This window comes from Lycium barbarum, chromosome 1, assembly GCF_019175385.1.
Source record: "Lycium barbarum isolate Lr01 chromosome 1, ASM1917538v2, whole genome shotgun sequence".
NCBI classification, from domain to species: domain Eukaryota; kingdom Viridiplantae; phylum Streptophyta; class Magnoliopsida; order Solanales; family Solanaceae; genus Lycium; species Lycium barbarum.
Window position 1 is genome coordinate 6,453,725 of NC_083337.1, and position 21,252 is coordinate 6,474,976.

A 21,252-nucleotide genomic window follows, 5' to 3' on the forward strand; every position below is an offset into this window, starting at 1 on the left:
AGCAAGAAAGACAGAGGAGTGACCAGATTTTTTGAAGAAAAGAGAGTAATCACTAAGGGAGTAGGTATAACCTCTAGAATAAATATCTTGTAACAACTAAGAATACCATTGTCTAGAAGCCTGTCTAAGTCCATATAAGGATTTCTGTAATTTACAAACTAGGGGTGTAGGAGAGGGAGAATCAATGGTCAAACCCTGTGGAAGCTCCATGTACACTTCCTCATCAAAGTCACTATAGAGGAAGGCATTATTAACATGTAATTGAAATAGGGACCACTGTTTCTTGACAATAAAAGTTAAAAGACACCTAACAGTGCATATTTTGACAACAGGTGAGAAGGTTTCATGAAAATCAATGCCCTCAATATGTGTATCACCCCTAACAACTAATCTAACTTTGTACCTTTCTATAGACCCATCAGCCCTACGTTTGATTTTGTAAACCCACTTATAACCAATAACTTTCTTCCCAACAGGAAGAGGTATAACAGTCCAAGTATTATTTACTTCTAAAGCTTCAAACTCTTTTCTCATGGCATCCTACCAAGCAGGGCTGGTAGTTGCTTGAGAGTAAGAGTGAGGCTCAACTGTTACAGTAAGTAGTGTACCACAAGTAGGAATAGTAGAGGATCAAGACAAGGAGGGAGGAAGTTGAACTATGTAATTATGGAGGTGAGAAGGATTCTGATGTAGTCTAGTGGTTCTCCTAAGAGCAGGATGTGAAGAGGAAGTAGGATGAACAGGAGCAGAACTTAGGGCAGAAGTAGATGCAGAAGCTGGAGAGGGGTAAGCAAGAGGATCTGAAGGGGCACCTGAAGAAGGAGAGGAAGGTGGATCAGCAGGAGGTGGAACAGAAGAAACAAGAAAGGAAGAAGGTGGCAGAGAACCAAGAGGAGGAGGAGAGGAAGAAGGAGTAGAATACATCTTATAAGGGAAAACAAAATCATGGAAAATCACATCCCTTGACACAAAAACAGACTTAGTATATAAATTGTAGAGTTTGTAACCCTTTTTACCAAATGGGTATCCAATAAACACACAAGGAATAACCCTTGGATGAAGTTTGTCTCTATGAACCTTAAGTACAGAAGCATAACATAAGCATCCAAAGGGATTTAAATTTGTGTAAGAGGGGACAGTTCCATAAAACAATTCATAAGGTGTCTTATTTCCTAGGACAGAGGAAGGGAATCTGTTTATTAGGTATGTAGCAATGAGAACACAGTCTCCCCAAAATTTTGTAGGAAGTTTGGAATGAAAAAAGCAAGGCCTTGAAGTTTCTAAGAGATGCTTGTGTTTCCTCTCAACCACACCATTTTGTTGAGGTGTGTGAGGATAATTAGTTTGGTGAAATATGCCAATATCAGAAAAGAATTAATAGGCTATGTTGGATGAACCAAGTTCTAGTGCATTATCACTCCTAATAGTCTTGACAGGAAGATGGAATTGAGTTTTCAGCATAGTAATAAAGGCCTTAAGTAAAGAAAAAGCACCACTTTTAGAGTGAAAAATATGTGTCCAAGTAGCTCTACTATAGTCATCTACTAAAGTTAAGAAATACATAACACCATAGTAAGTTTGGGTGTGATACGGTCCCCAAGTGTCAATGTGTATAAGTTGAAATAAAGAGGTGGAAGTACAAGTACTATCTGGAAATGGAAGCCCAGCTTGCGTAGACAAAGGGCAAATATGACATACAAAGGACTGTTTGGATGACAAATCAAAGGATATAGCAAGAATGTATTTCATTTTTGCAAAAGGAATGTGACCCAACTTATAATGCTAAAGTACATCAGGTGTGTGAATAGTTGCCATAGAATTCATATCTGAAGTAATAGGTGAAACAGGAGAATAACAACATTGCAATCTACAGAATTAGAAAAACAGAACCATGCAAATGTGAGGCAACATTATTTAAAGCAAAAATGGAAACATTATTTGCAATAGATGTTTAAGGAGTTATGCCAGGCCTGGAGATGTGAGAATGATGGAATTGATACAGCTCTTGGTGTAATCTACCAAGAACCAGAAGCTTCTTCCTGGAAAGGTCTTGTATTAGACAGGAAGAAGCAGTAAACAACACTATATTGTTGACCTGTTTAATTAGTCTGTAAACAGAAATGAGATTATACTTGAAAATAGGAATGTATAGTACTCTATGAAGGGTAAAGGTTGGAGACAGAGTGCGGGAACCTGTGGAGGTCACTTTCACTCTGTATCCATTTGGTAGTGTGACAAGATATGAAATAGTTAGAGGAGTTAAATAAAAAAGAAGTTCTTTGTCTGAGGTCATGTGGTCAGTTGCTCCTAAATCTACTATCCAGATACTTCTACCTACACTAGTTAACATACAAGCAGAGTAAGCAAAACTATTATGATTAGGCAAAGTGAAAAGCATTACTAGCAAAATTAGCAGAACCCATGAAGTTTTACTGTGAATCAACAAGACTGCATTGTCTCAAAAGCATGCGAAGCTGAGACTGTTCTTCTTTGTTCAAACCAGGGATTTGATATTCTTGATTAGAATCAATGACCTCAGAAGTAGATGCAACACTAGACTCAACATTTGTAGCTGTACCATATTTTCTTCCCTTAGGTGGAGGATGAGAATTTGTGAATTTGAAACTTGGAGGGTAACCATGTAGTTTATAGCATTTATCAATGTTGTGATTGGTTTTCTTACAATATTTACAGAAAAGAGAAGATTTGGTGGGATCATTATTCATTTTCTAGTTGTTTTGATCAAAGTTGACTCTTTGGTTAAACTGTCTAGGGAATGTTGGTTTAAAGTTGGCATTTGCAGTGAAAGAGGCCCCATCAAAACCAAAATGAGAGTTGGGAGTGACCTGTCTTTGTCTTTCATCTTGCAATAGTATGTTGTAAACATTATCTAAGGAGGGTAAAGGATTCATCACAAGTATGTTGCTTCTTACACCAACATAGACTTCATTCAGCCCCATTAGGAACTGATACACTTTATTTTCTTCATCATTTTGTTTTATACCAGACTTTGCAACACAAGTACACTCATTAGCATGATTTTTACACATTGTCCCCACTTCATTCCACAATTTCTTCAGTCTATTAAAATAGGAGGCTATGTCAAGTGATCCTTGACATGTAGAAGCCAATTCCTTCTTAATTTCAAAGACTTTTGTACCACTAATGGTGTCATATCTCTTGTTCAACTGTTCCCATATACTTTCTGCAATCTCAGAGTATTGTACACTCTCAGCAATGTCGAGTGATAGTGAACTGTTAAGCCATGATATCACCATATTATTACATCTATCCCACACCTTTGCATTTGTCGAACTGTCAGTTGGTCTAGTACAGGTACCATCTATGAAACCTATTTTATTCTTGGCTAAAAGGGAAATGATAATACTCCGTTTCCAACCACCAAAACCCGAACCAGAAAATGGAACATGTACTAAGGACATTCCAGGTATATCAGACGAATGAATGAAAAGAGGACTAGGCGGGTCTATTTGTTCTACTCGTTCGGTCATGATGAACAATCAAATTTGTAGAGGAAATTGCAACAATAATGACCCCTAGATTTGTGGTTCAATAAGGAACAAAGAAAAATAAACCCTAGAATCGCGATTCAACGAGATACAAAGAAATTACTCGTAGCAACGCAGAAATTGAAAATCGATCACCAACAATACTTTAATCACCAACAGTACATCAAATATGAATGCCTCAACGGTCTTGTCGAATTCGAAGCAAAATCGCACAAAAAATTGATGAAATCGAACAAAATAGAAGTTGACTGAAATCAATAATCAACTTACCAATGACAATCGAAGATGCAGAATCATCATCAAGGAGCGTATACCCGCTCTGATACCATGTTGAGATTGAGAAATCGAGAACATAATTGAAGAAATCGAATTTAGAATCGGGTTAGGATTCGTGAGATAGAGAGAGAAAATTGGGGAGTTTAACTTTGCAATCTTTCATAGTAGCTTCTCTTAATGTACAATTGTGCACCTATGCCCATATATACTTGGGACCGGAGTGCAAATACAAGAAAAATAAAACCAACTAATACAACTCATCCGGGTCAACTAGGTAATACAAATAAATGAAGAATGGGCTAGGCCCAATAAATAAAATGCAGAAAAGAAATAGCATTGGCCCAAACTACGTAACTCCAAGAGGTTAGATCTGAAGCTATTTGTTTATGGCATTAGAGCATCTACTTGTTTTTTCTCATTTCCTGGTACTATAACCTTACATAGAAACATTAGAAATTAAATACCCCAAACATACATTTAAAGGGGTAAAGGAAAACGAGGAAAAAATAGAGATACGTTTACTATTAAATGAAAAAATAATTGATAAAATACAACATACCCACTCAAAATGTAATAAGTGTTAACATCATACCCATAGAAAGGTGTTATTTTTTTAGTATTGATTAAAAAAAAAAGTCACAGAAATTGGGACAGAAAAAGTACGAGATAAAGCTAAAATAAAATACAAATTGAATAATGAAAGAATTCTACACAACAAGTTAAAATATAAAATTGAAACTCTTATGTAGGTATATTCAATAATTAAAAGTATAAATCAAAATTTTACATTAATACTAAAGAGAATGAAAAATATAAGAAAATATTTAACAATGACAAACTTCGAAGCTAACATTTATGAAATCAAATAATAATTCAAGTTTAATTGTAAATTGTATAAAATATTGTGAATTGAAATATTTTATAATATTATGACGGGGCATGTAGATAAGTCAGTTCCGATTTGTTATCAATTAATATACTTTCTCGATTTGAAAAATATAAAATATAATTAAAATAATTTCATTTTAATAAAAGCAAGATACAGAGTTGCTACAATTGATTTTTTTTAATTCACTACACACCGCACGGGTTCTAATACTACTATACATAAATTCGAGACAACAACAATTTTGAGTTCTATTAAATCATTAGTCTTTTAAAATGGCCTCTATTCGATAGATATTCGCCAATATTTAAGTGCAATATATTATTTTCGTTTTTCATTCGATGCCGGATATTAATATTAGGATTTCGATTAAGATGTATTCACATTGCGCAAGACTCATCGACAAAAACAAAAAGTAAATCATTTTTTCATCCGAATAATTTTCTATACTCAAATTCAGATTCAAGACTTAATCATAAGGGCAAAGAAATTTATTTATTCTACCACAATCGTCTATGATTAGTCAAGAATGTTTAGGCATCAATGAGGTTTTTTTTTTTTTCAACATCAATGGGGGTTTTGGCTTGTTATAAATTGTCAAAGCATGAAAAGAAGAGAAAGTAAAGTCAGTCATGAGAGCAAAATTTGACCGGATCACGTGACCCGACTTGCACGGGTTTCTCGTCTTTTTGTCTTGTGGTCCAATCCTGCATGTGATTCTTTCCTTAAACCCACACTCACTCCACTTATTTCTCTGTTTTTTTGAAATAATTTTGTCTAACTTTACATTTTTTGATATGTTAAAAATAAAATAGTTCTGAAAATACCTCACGCTGGTAGCATACATTCTATCCTCTCCAAATCCACTTATAAAATTACACTGGGTATGTTATTGTCATAATATTTTCATGGCTATATCTATATGATTTTGGAACATGTGATCTTAAACATGTCATAACATTTATACAACCAGTGGCGGAGCCAAGATTTTCATCCAGGGGTTCAAAAATTCTAAAAGGTAAATACACAAAGAAGTCAGGGGGTTCAATATCTACTATATATATATAACAAAATAATTTTAACTTTGAAAATACACTTTAATTTTTCGCCTAGGGGATTTGGATACCCCTGGAACCAATGTGGCCCCGCCCCTGTATACAACCATAAAAACTTGCCATCAAGGGTGTGTTTGTATGATCGGAAACAATTTTTAATTCTCATGTTTGGTTGGCTTTTCTACGAAAACAAGTTTTCTAAAAAATTAGAAAATAACTTTAGGTAAGGAAAAAGAGTTTTCATAAGTGACATCTCACGCTTCCTTCCCACCGCCCAACACCCAACCCGTCCTCACCCCTCCTACCCCGCCCCATAGTATTTGCCATGATTATAAATAAATACTTTTGTGACAATATTTTTTATTTACTCACCAAACACCATAAAATAAGTAAGAAAATTATTTATTTTTCAGGAAAATATTTTTCATGAAAAATATTTCTGTTTATACCAAACACAACCTTAAAGTAAAATGGAATTGTTTCCTAATTTAGAAGGAGGTAATCCATCCTTTAACAAACTAAAAAGAAATTAACTCAAGTAAATTAAAGCGGAGAGAGTTTTATTCCCTTTTCCCGCTCTGCTTTTAAGTCAATTGTAGACATTTTAAAATTCATCTTGGAAATATTCAATTCCCTTCCTCGAAAAAGAGTTATCAAGTGTCTACAATCAGCACTATGATCATTTTTTGGGTTGATTTCTCGTATGGTCACTCAACTAAGAATTATTATATCAAAAGGTCATTTGTTTTGTTAAAAAAAATTAAAATCAACAAAAAGATTATGAGATAATAATTGTTAGTTGAGTGATGACTTGAGCAATCTAACTCTCATTTCTTTTATCCACCAAGAGAAAGAAAAAAACAAGGCCAAATGGGAAAATAATGTCAAAGGTGACTAGGTGAGGAAGAGAATCAGAAAAGCAGCAGGAGGAGAGGCTATTGTCAATTTTCTGATATTGCAGTGTGCCATAAGAAGAGAATTGTAGAGACGACAAGGCAACATGAGAGATGGATCACTCTTATTAAAAATGCACCTGTCACCATAACCTTAAACAGTTCTAGGTTGGGATGCTCATTTGTTGTTTAATTGACAGATAATTTTGTATTTGTCTCTTTATATATGCCACATTTTATTTTCTCAATATTTGACGAAGGGTTTGTAGGTGTGGGGAGCGAGTCGAGCCTAACAGGATTTACTATAATATCGAGGCGAGCCAAGCTTATACATTGTTTGATTATGTCACATAGAACCTATTAAAAATTCTTAAAGTTTTATCCTCGTTTTTTAACATTGTCTTATTATGAGAATGAGTTGAGTTCCTTCTCAATATTGAACTGTCATTCATAACTTTGTTTGTTTCCTTTGAACCTAGATCTTGATCTCCAGTCTTTTAAGTAGAGTTACCGGCATAATGACTTGTCCTCGGTCATAATTTCATTCCCCTTCATGATTTCAACTACCTTTCTAATTAAGCCTTTTGTAAGTAGCTCCAACACATTATCTCTTGACTTTATATAATCAATCGTGATAATTCTTCTAGTTGTCTAACGGTATTATGTCTCCGTCGTGTATGACTATATTTTCCGTTATACATAACGCTCTCACACTTCCAATTATTGTTTGATTATCAAAATGCACCCTTCCAAATTATTGTTTGATTATCAAAATGTATGCATATAGGTACAAATGATTTGATCCAAAATGGAATTTCTTTCGAGAAATTCCGGAGCTATTCAACTTTTTCACCGGCCTTGTCTGAAGCTATAAACTCATACTTCATTGTAAAAGGGGTGATGCATGTCTGTTTGGACGATTTCCAAGACACCGCTCCTCAACCAATGATGAAAACATATCCACTTGTAAACTTAGTTTTGATTGACCGACCGATCAAATTTGCATCACTATACCCCTTAATAACCGAGAGATACTTATTGTATTGCAAAGTAGAGTTTTGTGTATGTTTCAAATATCCCAAGACTCGTTTCATGCCATTAGATCTGATGACTTTCATCTGGATTAGTCGTGTATCGATTCAATTCACTTATCAAACGCTATATCTAATCGTTTACAAGTCATGCTGTACATCAAGTTCTCCCACACTTGAGCGCAATACAATCGAGATTTACTTTGACCTTTATTTTCTTTTGCAAAAGCAAGATTTACATTATTGAGTCTTTGAAACTTTGAGCCCCCCCATAATAGTCTGTTGGTGATCCTTATTTTATAGTACACTTATCCTTTTCTTAACCGTTTCTGAGTATAATTTTAATTTTGTGTATTTTTAGAGGTTTCATAAACATTGTGAGTAGTATAAAGTTTATATGAGAAAAGATGTCAGATTTGATCTCTCGTTGAAAGTTGATATGTGTAATTCAAATTCAGCGGCGGGGCCAGGATTTTATTAAGGGAGTTAAAAAAATAAATAAATAAACACACGAAGAAACTAAAGGGATTCAATATCTACTATATATACATAAAAAATAAATAACTTTATATACAGTATAATTTTTTATTGAAGGGGGTTCGGGTGCAACCTAGCTCCTCCCCTGTTCGGACCGTGAACTATTTTATATTATGATATGCTTGACTTGGTGATGTTGGTACATATTGTTCCAATTGTTGTTGAGACGGTAGTGTTATAAAGTGCACGTCGAATAGGTTATGAGACTAATTAAGGGTTCGTTCGACAGGGTAGACATTGCTGAATTTCGATCATGCATCCCTATAGTTTTGGGGCGGGCGTGACAACAATGTAATTAACTACAGTCAAACTGCTTTATAGCAGTCATCCTCTATAATAATATTTTACAATAACAATCAATTTTTTTTTTTTAGTCGAATTTTTATATTATGTTATATTACCGTATATGTTCTCCATAATAACATCTCGGTATTGCAAGCCACAACATATCAGAATAAATGACGTTGTTATAAAGAGGTTTGATTGTACTCATAGTCTAAAAAGTATCAATTTTACTTGTAATTTTTTTTCATTTTTGTCACATGGCTTCTTCCTTATTTATTTGCAACACACTGTATAAACAATTAAACAGGACTTTTCTTTTTCCCCACTAACCATAGTTACCTCCCAATAAAAGAGCATTATTCCTAAACAAACTATATTGTATACCTTGATTATCTTACTAGTTCTTTCCCTTACTCCATTTGCCCATCCCAAAGTTCAGCGCTTTTTCTTCTCCCTCACTCTGTTTGTCCACTCAAACAAGAACCCAAGAAAGCTTTGGTAAATTAAACTAACTTTTCTCTTAGTACTAGAGTAAATCTTTAAAAGTTACCCACCTCGAATCCATCATCATTCATCACTACCACTCTCTTTCCCTCTCCATTTTCATCAACGTCCAAGTAAAGGATAGAGTCTTTTCTCTTTCTAGCCGGTCTTGGTATCTCTTTTAGTTACTTTGTATCTGTTGTTATATTTTTTTTCTTGCAAGCATGTCTTGATTTCTTTTCTTTTGAACCGAGGGTCTACCTGAAACAATATTGCTACCTCACAAAGAAAACAGTAAAATGTGCGTACATCCTACCCTCTCAGACCAGACTTGTGGGATTACACTGCGTATGTTGTTGTTTGTAAGTAAAGGGTAGAGTCTGGAGGAAAGAAAAAGTGTTTTTTTTTCTGTTTCTTGAACTGTTGCTTCAAACCCTTTGTTCAATACAATAAGCTGGTCAAAAATCCTGGCAGTTTTACGTTGTTGGGTTGTTTAATTTCTTTGTTATTGGTTAATTGGTGATTTTTAAAAATTTTATACCTTCCTACCTTTTTTGGTGACTCGAATCCGTAACTTTAGAATTCAAGGCGGAGAGCGCTTACTACCTGAGCAACTCCCTCTTGTCAGTTAATCGCTGATGAGACAGAAAGAGGATACTCTATTTTTACTCAATGGGAAGACATAGTGTTAATGGTGGTGGTGTTTATTTTTGGAGGATTGTGCAACCACCAAGTGTAGCTCCTGTAGCAAATGGTGGTGATTTAGAAGGAGAAGATCATTGGAGGAACTTTGATAATTCTGTAAATGCTGTATCGTTTGGTTTTGTTGCCACTGCGATTCTTATTTCAATGTTTTTAGTTATGGCGATTTTCGAGAGGTTTCTCCGGCGAAGACCTTCCAGCTCCGGTGGTGGTGGTGGCAGGAATAGTAGTGATCTTGTTGCTCAAATGAGGGTTCAGATGAAGCTTGATGATTATCCATCTCCTGAGGTAACTTTTTTCTTTCTCCCCAAAATTGCATGAAGCAATATCTTATTCAGATGCATGTATAGAATGTGTTATGTGATCTGTTTCATTTATCAACGATAGTTGTTGTGAGATCAAGTGTTCGAATACAATCATCAAAAAGCGTGTGACAACTTTAATTCTCATAAAATTTCGTTCACGGGGCTGCTGACTCATTAATTTTAACGTATTGTTTTGATAAATAGTTAGTGATATTTCAGATAGCAACCACTAACACCTGATAGTTAAGGTAAGGAAACTCGCAAAAAAGTGAGACTTCAGGTATGTTACCTTTTTTTTTATAACCATTATATCTTAATTTATTTATTTTTAAATTTTCAATTAATTCCTTTAATTATCCGCGTGAAGTGTCATTTAGCTCCATTTTTAAACAACAAAAAGAGAGTGCGCACCACACACATCATATACTAGTCAAGGTGGATTTTGATGAATAGTTAGGACAGTTCAGGTAGGAAACACTCCGGGTGTGTTTTGACCGGTATCTTCTTTTTAACGGACTAAAAAGAAAAAAATCATATAAAACAGAAAAGAGAACAAAGAATTATTTTTTCTTTCCGTAAAATCTCTTTGGCACCCTTGAAATTGATAATTATACAGCAATTTGTTTCCTGATGTAATAAGTACAGTAAGTTAAGGATGAGATCCAAATTATGGTTTTTAATGGTTGCTTCAGTGCTTGTACTTTGCTTAGTAGGAGGATTACTGCTCTGTGATCATCACTTACCATTTCTTTTCTAATAATTTTGGACATGGAAAATTAGACTTAAAAATTATTTCCTAAGAAAATGGAAATATTTATTACTCCTTCTATACAATTTATGTGACACTCTTTTGTTACCTTTATCAATTTTTTTTATGTGACACTCTTTTCTTTTTAGTCAGTCTTCAAAAGAATGGCATCTTTCGGTATTTAGTAACAATTTAACTTTAAACATCCTATATTTTACCTTTAATGAAATGATTATATCTATGCAAATGTCTACGGCTTGTTTCAGATCACAAATTTTAAAAGTTTTCATCTCATTGTCAAATTTCATGCTGAGTCAAACACCATTACATAAATTGTGACGGAAAAATACTATGTTTAAGGACCACAATGAGTAGGCTAACTGACTTTTTGGTGACAGTTAATTGCTTTTTTCCTTAATGTATTGCTTTTTTCCTTAATGTCATTATTGTTTCTCACATAATTATGGCTATTATAATAGCTTATAGCTGGATTATTTGACTGGGATTCTCTTCATAATTATCATTTTGTAGACCTTAGTTAATATGAATCATTCCTGATGAATGATGATCATGTCTTTGAAAATTTACTCTTGATTGTTGATTCAATTAATCTAACTTTTAACGCTCAGACAAAAAGAAAAAGTTATTACATTATTCGGATTAAAGATGTTTTTTCATTCAATGTTTTCTGTGTAAGTAATAGCTTGTTGGTTCAAGGTGCTTATGCTCTATCTTTCTCCATAAAGTAGAACAAACAACCGCTAAAACAACAATAGCTACATATACAATTCTCAATCAACAAGACCCGCTCGCCCAGCATAAACTTTAACCCGTCCCGCCCCGTTGCCATTCTTAATTTGAAATATAATTTCTAATGGACTTAATTTATTGAAACATCTCATTCCTATGTATTCATGTGATTCTTTATCTAAAGCGAAAAGATTCATTAGACAAAGGGTTGATATGATGGCCCCATTCTGTTTCTGCATGGTACACTACTAAGTATAAAGACTTTTTGGAAAAAGACTTTTCTGATTGAAACCCATGTTGTGTGTCCCAGTTTTTATGCATATTGCAAGACATTAAAGCCCAAGATATGCTATTTTATACAAAGAGTTATTCAGAACCTAATTTATTGTATTCTTCTCTCAGCATCTTGCCAAAAAAGAAACTATAGCTTCCAATGACATCCCACCATATTTTGACTTTGGAGACCATGTTGACGTATGACCCTTTTTCGTTCCTGTTCACAAGGGCGGATCTACAAGTCCTGTTACTGGTTCACATGAACCCATTAGCTTTTCCCAGACCTTATATATATTGAGAAATCTATTAAATATCTATAATATTTAACTGTGAATTCATTTATTATTGTAGTATTAACTTGAGGTTAGGAATCAGCGGCAGAGCTAGAATGTCAGCTACGGGGTCGGCCAAACCTAGTAGCTTTGGTTCAGACTTTGTATTTGTCTTACAAATCTATTGAATATGGACATATTATTAATTTAGAACCCAATAACTTAAAAAGATTAGACTTCAAAACCCATAAAACTCAAATTCTGGCTTTGCCTTTAGAAATCCATAAACTTCAAATCTTAGGTCCGCCTCTGCCTTTCAATATATGAGCTAATGCTGGGATTGAACATTGTCTTGAAATGTTACATTTATTTTGGAGAAGATCAATGAATTGGATTTAAAAAATTCACAATCTTGAAAGAGTATGAGTGGGAGTATCTGAAGTTTCTATAGTGGGGTTACATTATGACATATACTTGTTAACTGTTCCTTTTCAGTTAAGCAACACTTGTTATTATTCTTCAAAAAATTATTCCTAAAGCTAAATTCTTTGCTTTAGATGTTTTAATTGATTGCTAGAATCATGCTTATATCCCATGCTTAATGGTGGAGAGAATTACTTTACCAAAAACCTCCTTTCTTTTTTAAAGTAGAACCCTGTTTTAGTGTCACAATTTTCACCATAAGAAATCTAAACAAAAGTTCAATGAAGTTGCCTAAATCTCTTCCTTATTTGCTGCTCTGTAAATGCATTTATATCTAATTTCAATTATTGCCTTAGTCTTGACGGGGTTCCACTTTTGTTGCTTGCACGTGTGCCTATCTCTAGATTTTTTAGCTTACTGGTCTTGCTTGCATAGATCTAACAACTTTCAAAATCCATGAAATGTATACAAAAGCGGTATAAGTATATCACACATTTGGCTCATCGCGATTAAAGTTTTGACCCCTAAATAACGAAATTTTCTTGCTATGCTGCTATCTTAAAGTTATATTTAGGTTTGAGTCTAATGGTGAAAAATATCCATTATACTCCTAAGTAGGCGACTATAAAGACTTATCACAGGAATTGTTATGTTCCTCGAGATCATTTGCTAGACATGACGCAAAGGTCATGCTGTTGCTAATGCTAAACTGTTTATCATACCATAATTTGGTACCTGCTCAGTTGACTGTCCGTAATAAGTACTGGGATTATTAACTACAACAAGTCTACAACATGTTAAATCACATGGCTAATATAAAACTTCTTTATACTGACAGCGTATACAAGTTAAATTTATTTTTGATGATTCTGACCTATATGGAGCTGCCTTATAGATGACTTTTTACGCGAATGGAGTGTCAGTACTGATGCCCGGAGAAGAAGTTCCTACGTTCATCGCACATCCGGTACCCGCGCCTTCTCCTCCGGAATGTACTTCTCAACCCGTTCATCAACATGACGCATCTTCGAGCCCAGCCTCGACTTCTACTAGCCATAGCTCCAGTTGACAACAATACAGATAATAAACTGAAAACTTATGGCTATCACTATCACAAAACCTCCATGTGAAAGTAGATACTTGTAGGAAAATGTCCACTCATAGATGAAAACTTAAGGGCTTTTATTTCCCTTGAGGAACTTGTCATTGTATTTACAAATAGTGTAATGTGATTTGACTACTGGTTTTTTTTACTACTCCATGGTAAGTTCCAACTCCAGCCCTTCTTTACATAGTGGCGAGCAAGGATTTCACTAAAGGGATTCACAATATAATAAACACGAAGAAGTCAAGGGATTAAGCATCTATTTTATATTGAAAAGTGTGAATGATGTAGAACAAGATTAGATTCATAATATAACTAAATAAGAGGGTATATAGTTTTTCCATGTAAAATAATAATGTTGTTAGTATAAGGGATAAACTTGTCCTTATAAGCTTGTTACATAAAATTAGAAAAGATGGAGATTTATATAGGGATTGGGGAAAGACTCAAATATGCCACTAAATTACGAAATGACTCATTTATGCCACTAGTAAAATGAAGGGTTTAGATAATGTCACGTGACAAAATCTGATAGTAGTAGAGTTCTGTTAGCGAGTAATGACATATATGACCTAAAATGGTAATGACGGTGACACTTTTGAGCCCAACTATTAACGAGTGGCATGAATGAGTCTTTTATGATAGTTCGATGACATATTTGACCCTTTTCCCAAATAATATTGACCTTATACATACCGTATAATTTTTCAACAAAGGTGATTTAGACAACCCCTTGCGCCCCTAGCTCAGGCCATACAAAAATCAGGTCCGGATTTTTTAACCCACTTCAAACTTCAAGGTTGGTTCACCAATGGTGAACTTCAAATTTTGATCCAATCTGGTAATAATTCTAATATAGACTTCAACCCATCTTAATCACCTCTTAATCAATCTTTTAGTATAAAAAAATAGAAAAAGAAAATGAGGTCCCTCCTCTTTAATTGAGACTCAAGAGGTCTTTTTTACTTCTTTCTTCTCAACAAAACTCGCATAAAAGGCCTGATACATGAACGTTACTTGACTATTAGCATTATTTTAGTTGAAACCCATATGCATATGGTAAAAAATTATCACACAATATTTATACCAATCAATTAGTGTATGAAATGTGTTTGCATATAAAATTATTATCACTTAGCTATAATTAATTAACTTATTTTCTTATTTTCTTATTTTATTAAATCATTTAATCATGGTAAATTTTATTGATTTGGTGTAGACATTCTGTACGAATTTATTAAATCATTTAATCATGATAAATTTTATTGATTTGGTGTAGACATTCTGTACGAGTTTATTAAATCATTTAATCATTGTAAATTTTATTAATTTGGTGTAGACATTCTGTAGGAGTAAGTATTTACCTATCTGGCATTTGTTTATTAGGTCTCCATGATATGCAGGAGAACTTAACTGAAAAAGAAGTTTTTTTCTCAAGTATTGAATATTGAGCTCACTGCCAAAAATTGATCCCCAAATGTGGGAACAGAAGATGCACCTCCCAATACTACTTTGCCTTTTTTCCGCTGATCTCTATAGGGACTACAATCTCAATAATCTCTACATAGACACGAATTCACATTCTTTTTCACAATCATGCAAAATGACGGCAAATACTTATTCGCACCGAGTGTTTACATCAAACCAATTATATTTACTATGATTAAGTGATTTAATGAAGTGAATACATACATTAATTAATCATGATTACTTGATAGTTTTATATAATGTTACACGTCATGCATCCATTGGTATACTATAGTTGTGCAATAAGTACTACTACAACTGGAAAAAAAAAATTAACTCGTGCACACTAATAATGCAAAAGAAAATTTACAGTACAAGATCACTTGAAAGGTAATTAATTAAAGTAACATATTTTACGTCAACAATGTAAATTAACATGCAATAGCATCTCACACGCATCATTATTCAGTTTTTGCTCTCCACATATCATTTTTTTGGTCGAACAAACTATTTATATTAATACCACTAACAATCCGCTTTACATCCACCCATACCAGCAGAAAAAAAAAAGTCCTACTATCTCTATTCTGTTATTCTTCCTCAACTTCCTTCCTTCATATACATTATTCTACTAAGTATATCCTCAATCCACCTTCTATCTTTACATGTAAGATTTCTATAAGAGCCTCCAGTATTCTGTGTTTGCTATCGATCATCACCTTCTTCAAAATGCTTCTAGGATGGGGTACTTTCATGTTCCAAAGTGCATCATTCCTGGCCATCCAAATGTAGTATATACCTGCTGCTAATACTGCCCATACAAATGATCTGCTCACACTTCCTTTAGCCTATCTAGCTAATCTTCTCCACATGCCTTCTATTTCCCAGTTTCTCACCTTCACCTGCAGCCACTCCATTATATCTTTCAAGCAAGTTTGTGAGTAAGTGCATTGAAAAAAATATGTTCTCTGGCTTCTGGATAGCATCCACAGAGTAAGCAGCTATCTTCTTGGCACACACCAATCTTTGCTAATCTGCTCCGCGTCTGTAATCTATTATGCATTGTTATCCAGCATATAAAGTTGTGTTTTGGAACATTTACATTGTTCCAAACAGCCCTCCAATTATTCCACTCTATACCTTCTCCTTTCCTCCATTTATATCCATCATGTGTGGTATATTCCCCTGTACCAGTGATCCATCCATTACCCACATAACCAGGTGCAAATACATCTTTCAATGCACAAATTTCTTTCCAATACCAGCAACTATCAACTGGAGCATTATATCGCCACCACTCTATCCCCTTCAAATATATATGGTTCACCCATTTTATCCACAAGTTATCAGTTGTTTTTAGCTATGTGCCATACATACTTGGCAACAACAGCCTCATTCCACACCACAATATCTGTTATCCCTAATCCATCTTCCCTCTTTGGTCTGCAAATTAAATCCCAAGCTATTAAAGGTGTCTTTGCTGAATGTTCCTGGCCACTCCATATGAAATTCCTGCATAATGCTGTAATCTGCTTCAATATCTTCCTTGGCAGAATGAACATGGATGGCCAATATGAGTGTATATGCATAAGTACTGAGTTTACCAATTGCACCCGGCCAGCATAAGATAAATGCTTTGATCCCCAGGTTTTGATTCTACTAGCCATTTTATCAATCAACATTTCACATTCCATTGCTGATAACGTTTTTAAAGATATTGGTACACCTAAGTACCTGAATGGCATCTTACCTTTCTCATATCGTGTCAGTTCACAAATATCCTTAATGACCCTATTCTCCATATTAGCAGTAAATAAGTTGGACTTTGCTGCATTGGTGGTCAATCCAGAAGCCAAGGCAAATGACTTTAATCCTCTCAGCATCAATACCACAGAGGTGAAATCCCCTTTACTGAAAATGAGCATGTCATCAGCAAAGCACAAATGATTCAATCGTAGTGATCTGCATCTTGTGTGGAAACCAAACCCTTCATGATTAGCTACCACTCTCATTATTATAGTAAAATATTCCATGCATATGACAAACAACAATGGTGATATGAGATCACCTTGTCTCAATCCCCTCTGTCCATTAAAACATCCATGTACCCCACCATTTATAGCTAATGAGTACTGTGTAGTTGATATGCACTCCATCACCCACCTTATGAACTTGCAAGGAAAATTCAGCCCATATAACATTTCCTCCACAAATTTCCATTCCACTGAATCATATGCTTTTCTTAAATCGATTTTAATCAAACAACTTTTGGTTGTGTGCTTCCTGTTATATAATCTGACCAGGTCCTGACAAATTAAGATGTTTTGTACTATTGATCTCCCAGCCACAAATGCACTTTGATTTTCTGATATGATACTTGGTAATACCTTCAGTCTTTTGCACAACATCTTGGAAATGACTTTATATACTGTATTGCAACATGAAATTGGTCTGAAATCAGTCAAACTCTCAGCATGGTTGGCTTTTGGAATCAGGGTGATCACTGTATTGTTGATACCCTTATGCATCTTCCCAGTTTTGAAAAATTCCAACACCCCATCTATCACATCTTGTCCTACTATACTCCAAACATCTTTGAAGAACTTGCTTCCATAGCCATCAGGTCCAGGGGATTTGTTCCCCTCTATTGCCCACATTGCTGCTTTAACATCTTCCCCATTAAATTCCTCACACAATATCTCTCTTTGTTCAGCACTGACTAGTTCCCCTCTTTTTAGGACTTCTACATGCTGCCTTCCCTCAGTTCTGTTACCTAGAAGATCTGTATAGTACTCAGTAAATGCTTTTACTATTCCATGTCTGTTTTCAAGTGACCATCCTTATCTTTTATCTGAAAAATTCTATTTGCATTTCTTCTGGCTTTAAGAACACTATGATAAAATTTAGTGTTCATATCACCAGCCTGAAGCCATTGTATCTTGCTTTTCTGTTACAAGAACTGATCTCTTGCTTCCTTGCTCACTTTGTACTTTGCTGTTAACTCCACTTCTTGATCAATCAGTATTGTGTACCAGGGTCTGCCTGAATCTGTTTCTGCCTCTCTATTAGTGCGGCATAGTCATTTTCAGCCTGCCTTTCCACATCATTAAACCTTTCTTTATTCAGATTCATGAGTATTCTTCTTAACCTGTTCAGTTTACGAACAAGGTTGTACATCTTCCTTCCTACTATAGCTACTTCCCAACTATTTTCAACCCTTTTTTTAAAATCTGGCACCAAGCTCCACATGTTGAAATATCTAAACCTTTGCCTTGGTATTTGTACATTATTTTCCCATTGAATTATAAAACGGTGTTTTTTTTTGCCTCCCAGTACTAATTGTTTTTTAAAAATAATCTGTATAAGTCTAAATAAAGTTTCTGAATCTATAAAACACTTAGTAAAAGCAGATTACACAATCTGTAAAAACTTAAAACCAGTAAATTACAGAAAATGGACAAATGAACAGAAACAGTGTTAGAAAAAATATATTCAGAACATAATCGAGCCCACTTAGTTCAAAGTGTGTCCTTAAGGAAATTATTCCCCTCACAGTACTCGAGGTTGATGGAATATCCCCTCCCAGGATAGAACGATTATCTTATCAAAATAGTAGTACTCCAAATTCTGGTAGCGGCGAACCACTCAATGGCAGTATATCACATAGAAAAGAAAACTTTTAAGAAGAGTAGAAGAATAGAGGATTTCAGAAAATTCGTAAGTAATAATCTGAATATTAACTGGAATTTATAGCCATTAACGCACTGGTTGGGAAAAGGTTTGCACCTTTTCAGAAAGGTTTGCAACCTTTCAGAAAATGTACGTTTTAAAAAAAAAACGGAGGGAATTTTAAATTAATCCGGGGAGAAACGGGTCGCGGGTCAGACACGCGTATCCGGGTCACTAACGGGCCAAAGCCGAAGCCGAAGCCGAGCCGAGCGAGCGACGACGACGGCGCGTGGGGTCCTTTCCCCCTCAACCCTTTTAGCAACTAGAGAAGGTGTAATGTAATATGTACACCTCTCTTTTTCCTATGTGGGACAGATACTTTAACCAAAGCACAAGGAACCTTTTACATTTCCCAAAGCAAAAGGGACCTTTTATATTCCCTTCACTTTTCATCCTATCATTTCCCATTCACCAATATCAAAAAACCCAACAATCCCCCACATGAATGGGGAATGGCCATAATATAAAAGCATGCGCGGACAAGTGTGATATACAAGCGAAGATTGACTGCATCTGGATAAGTAGGTTTCCCTTTGAACTTTCCGTAGTGAACTTACATCGGATATACTCGATCAATCGGTAGATTTGATATCTTTGAACCGTCGAACTTTGTTGTATACCTAGACAACATAAATCACACAATCAACCTTCAACCATTTATGGTTCTCACGGTTGTGTTCGTTTCAGCCATGAACACCGCCTGGTTTCATGAGTGCATAGAGAATGGGCCTTCACTATCATTCCCTTTTAAAGCGGCTTACACTTAACACTCACATAGGTGATTTCTAAACATGTGGTCTTATAGCCACATTATCTGGTCATACACTGCCAGATTTAGATAATCATTAAAAATCTTAATGCTTTATTAACTCATTAACAAGCCATAAAGTTTTATCCTTATTTCTGAACATTGTCTTCTTCCGAGAATGGGTTGAGTTGTTTGACAATGTTGAACCGTCAGTCATAACTTTGTTTGATCTCTTTGAACCTAGTTCTTGGGATCTCCAGTCTGCTAGGTAGAGTTACCGCCATGATGACTTGTCCTCGGCCTTAACCCCATTCCCATTGATGATCTACTAACTCCCTCTCTAGATAAGCCTTTTGTAAGCGGATCCGCTACGTTATCTCTTGACTTTACATAGTCAATCGTGATAACACCACTAGAGATGAGTTGTCTAACGGTATTGTGTCTTCGTCGTATGTGACGAGATTTTCCGTTATACATTACGCTCCCTGCCCTTCCTATTGCTGCTTGACTGTCACAATGTATACATATAGGAGCCAAAGGTTTGGGCCAGAATGGAATATCTTCAAAGAAATTCCGGAGCCATTCAACTTCTTCACCGGCCTTGTCTAAAGCTATGAATTCAGATTCCATAGTGGAACGGGCGATGCAAGTCTATTTGGATGATTTCCAAGACACTGCTCCACTCCCAATTGTGAAAACATACCCACTCGTGGATTTAACTTCAGACGATCCAGTGATCCAATTTGCATCACTATATCCCTCAATCACTTCGGGATATTTATTATAATGCAAAGCATAGTCTTGAGTATATTTCAGATACCCCAAAACTCGTTTCATTGCCATCCAATGTGTGTAATTGAGATTACTTGTAAACCGACTCAGTTTGCTAATGGCACATGCTATATCTGGTCGTGTACAATTCATGATATACATCAGACTTCCCAACACTCTCGCATAGTCCCCTTGTGATTTACTTTCACCTTCATTCTTTTGAAGTGCGCAACTCACATCAATTGGAGTTCTGGCAATCTTGAAATCCAAGTACTTGAACTTGTCAAGTACTTTCTCTATGTAGTGAGACTGTGATAATGCTATACCTTGTGGAGTTCTATGAATTCTGACTCCTAAGATTACATCAGCAACTCCTAAGTCTTTCATATCAAATTTGCTAGCCAGCATACGCTTTGTAGCATTTATATCTGCCATTTCTTTGCTCATTATCAGCATGTCATCAACATACAAACAAACAATGACTTCGTGACCTGGAGTGTTTTTAATATAAACACATTTATCACACTCATTGATTTTAAAGCCATTTGCCAACATGGTTTGGTCAAATTTAGCATGCCATTGTTTGGGTGCTTGTTTAAGTCCATAAAGCGACTTTACAAGTTTGCACACTTTCTTTTCTTTACCAGGAACCACAAAACCCTCCGGTTGTTCCATGTAATCACCATTTAAGAAAGCTGTTTTAACATCCATTTGGTGAATTTCAAGACCATACACGGCTGCCAGAGCCACTAACACCCGAATGGACGTTATTCTTGTTACAGGCGAGTATGTGTCAAAATAATCAAGGCCTTCTTTTTGTCTATAACCTTTGACTACAAGTCTTGCCTTATATTTGTCAATAGTGCCATCAGCTTTCATTTTCCTTTTAAAAATCCATTTAGAACCTAAAGGCTTGTTTCCAGGAGGAAGATCAACCACTTCCCATGTGTGGTTATCTAAGATTGATTGAATCTCACTAT

General features: G+C 35.1%; 1 protein-coding gene across 1 annotated transcript; it reads left to right on the forward strand.

Moving 5' to 3' along the window:
- The first annotated feature begins 8,818 nt into the window (after positions 1–8,818).
- Positions 8,819–13,726, forward strand: LOC132630665 (uncharacterized). The gene is made up of 2 exons (XM_060346224.1): positions 8,819–9,966; positions 13,348–13,726. The coding sequence occupies exons 1-2, from the start codon at positions 9,649–9,651 to the stop codon at positions 13,519–13,521; spliced, it is 492 nt and encodes a 163-aa protein (XP_060202207.1). The 5' UTR covers positions 8,819–9,648; the 3' UTR covers positions 13,522–13,726.
- Positions 13,727–21,252: the final 7,526 nt, after the last annotated feature.

Coding starts and splice junctions, on each gene's coding strand:
- LOC132630665 (XM_060346224.1), top strand. CDS start 9,649: ATGGGAAGACATAGTGTTAATGGTGGTGGTGTTTATTTTTGGAGGATT. Junction 9,967..13,347: donor ATGATTATCCATCTCCTGAG/GTAACTTTTTTC, acceptor GCTGCCTTATAG/ATGACTTTTTACGCGAATGG.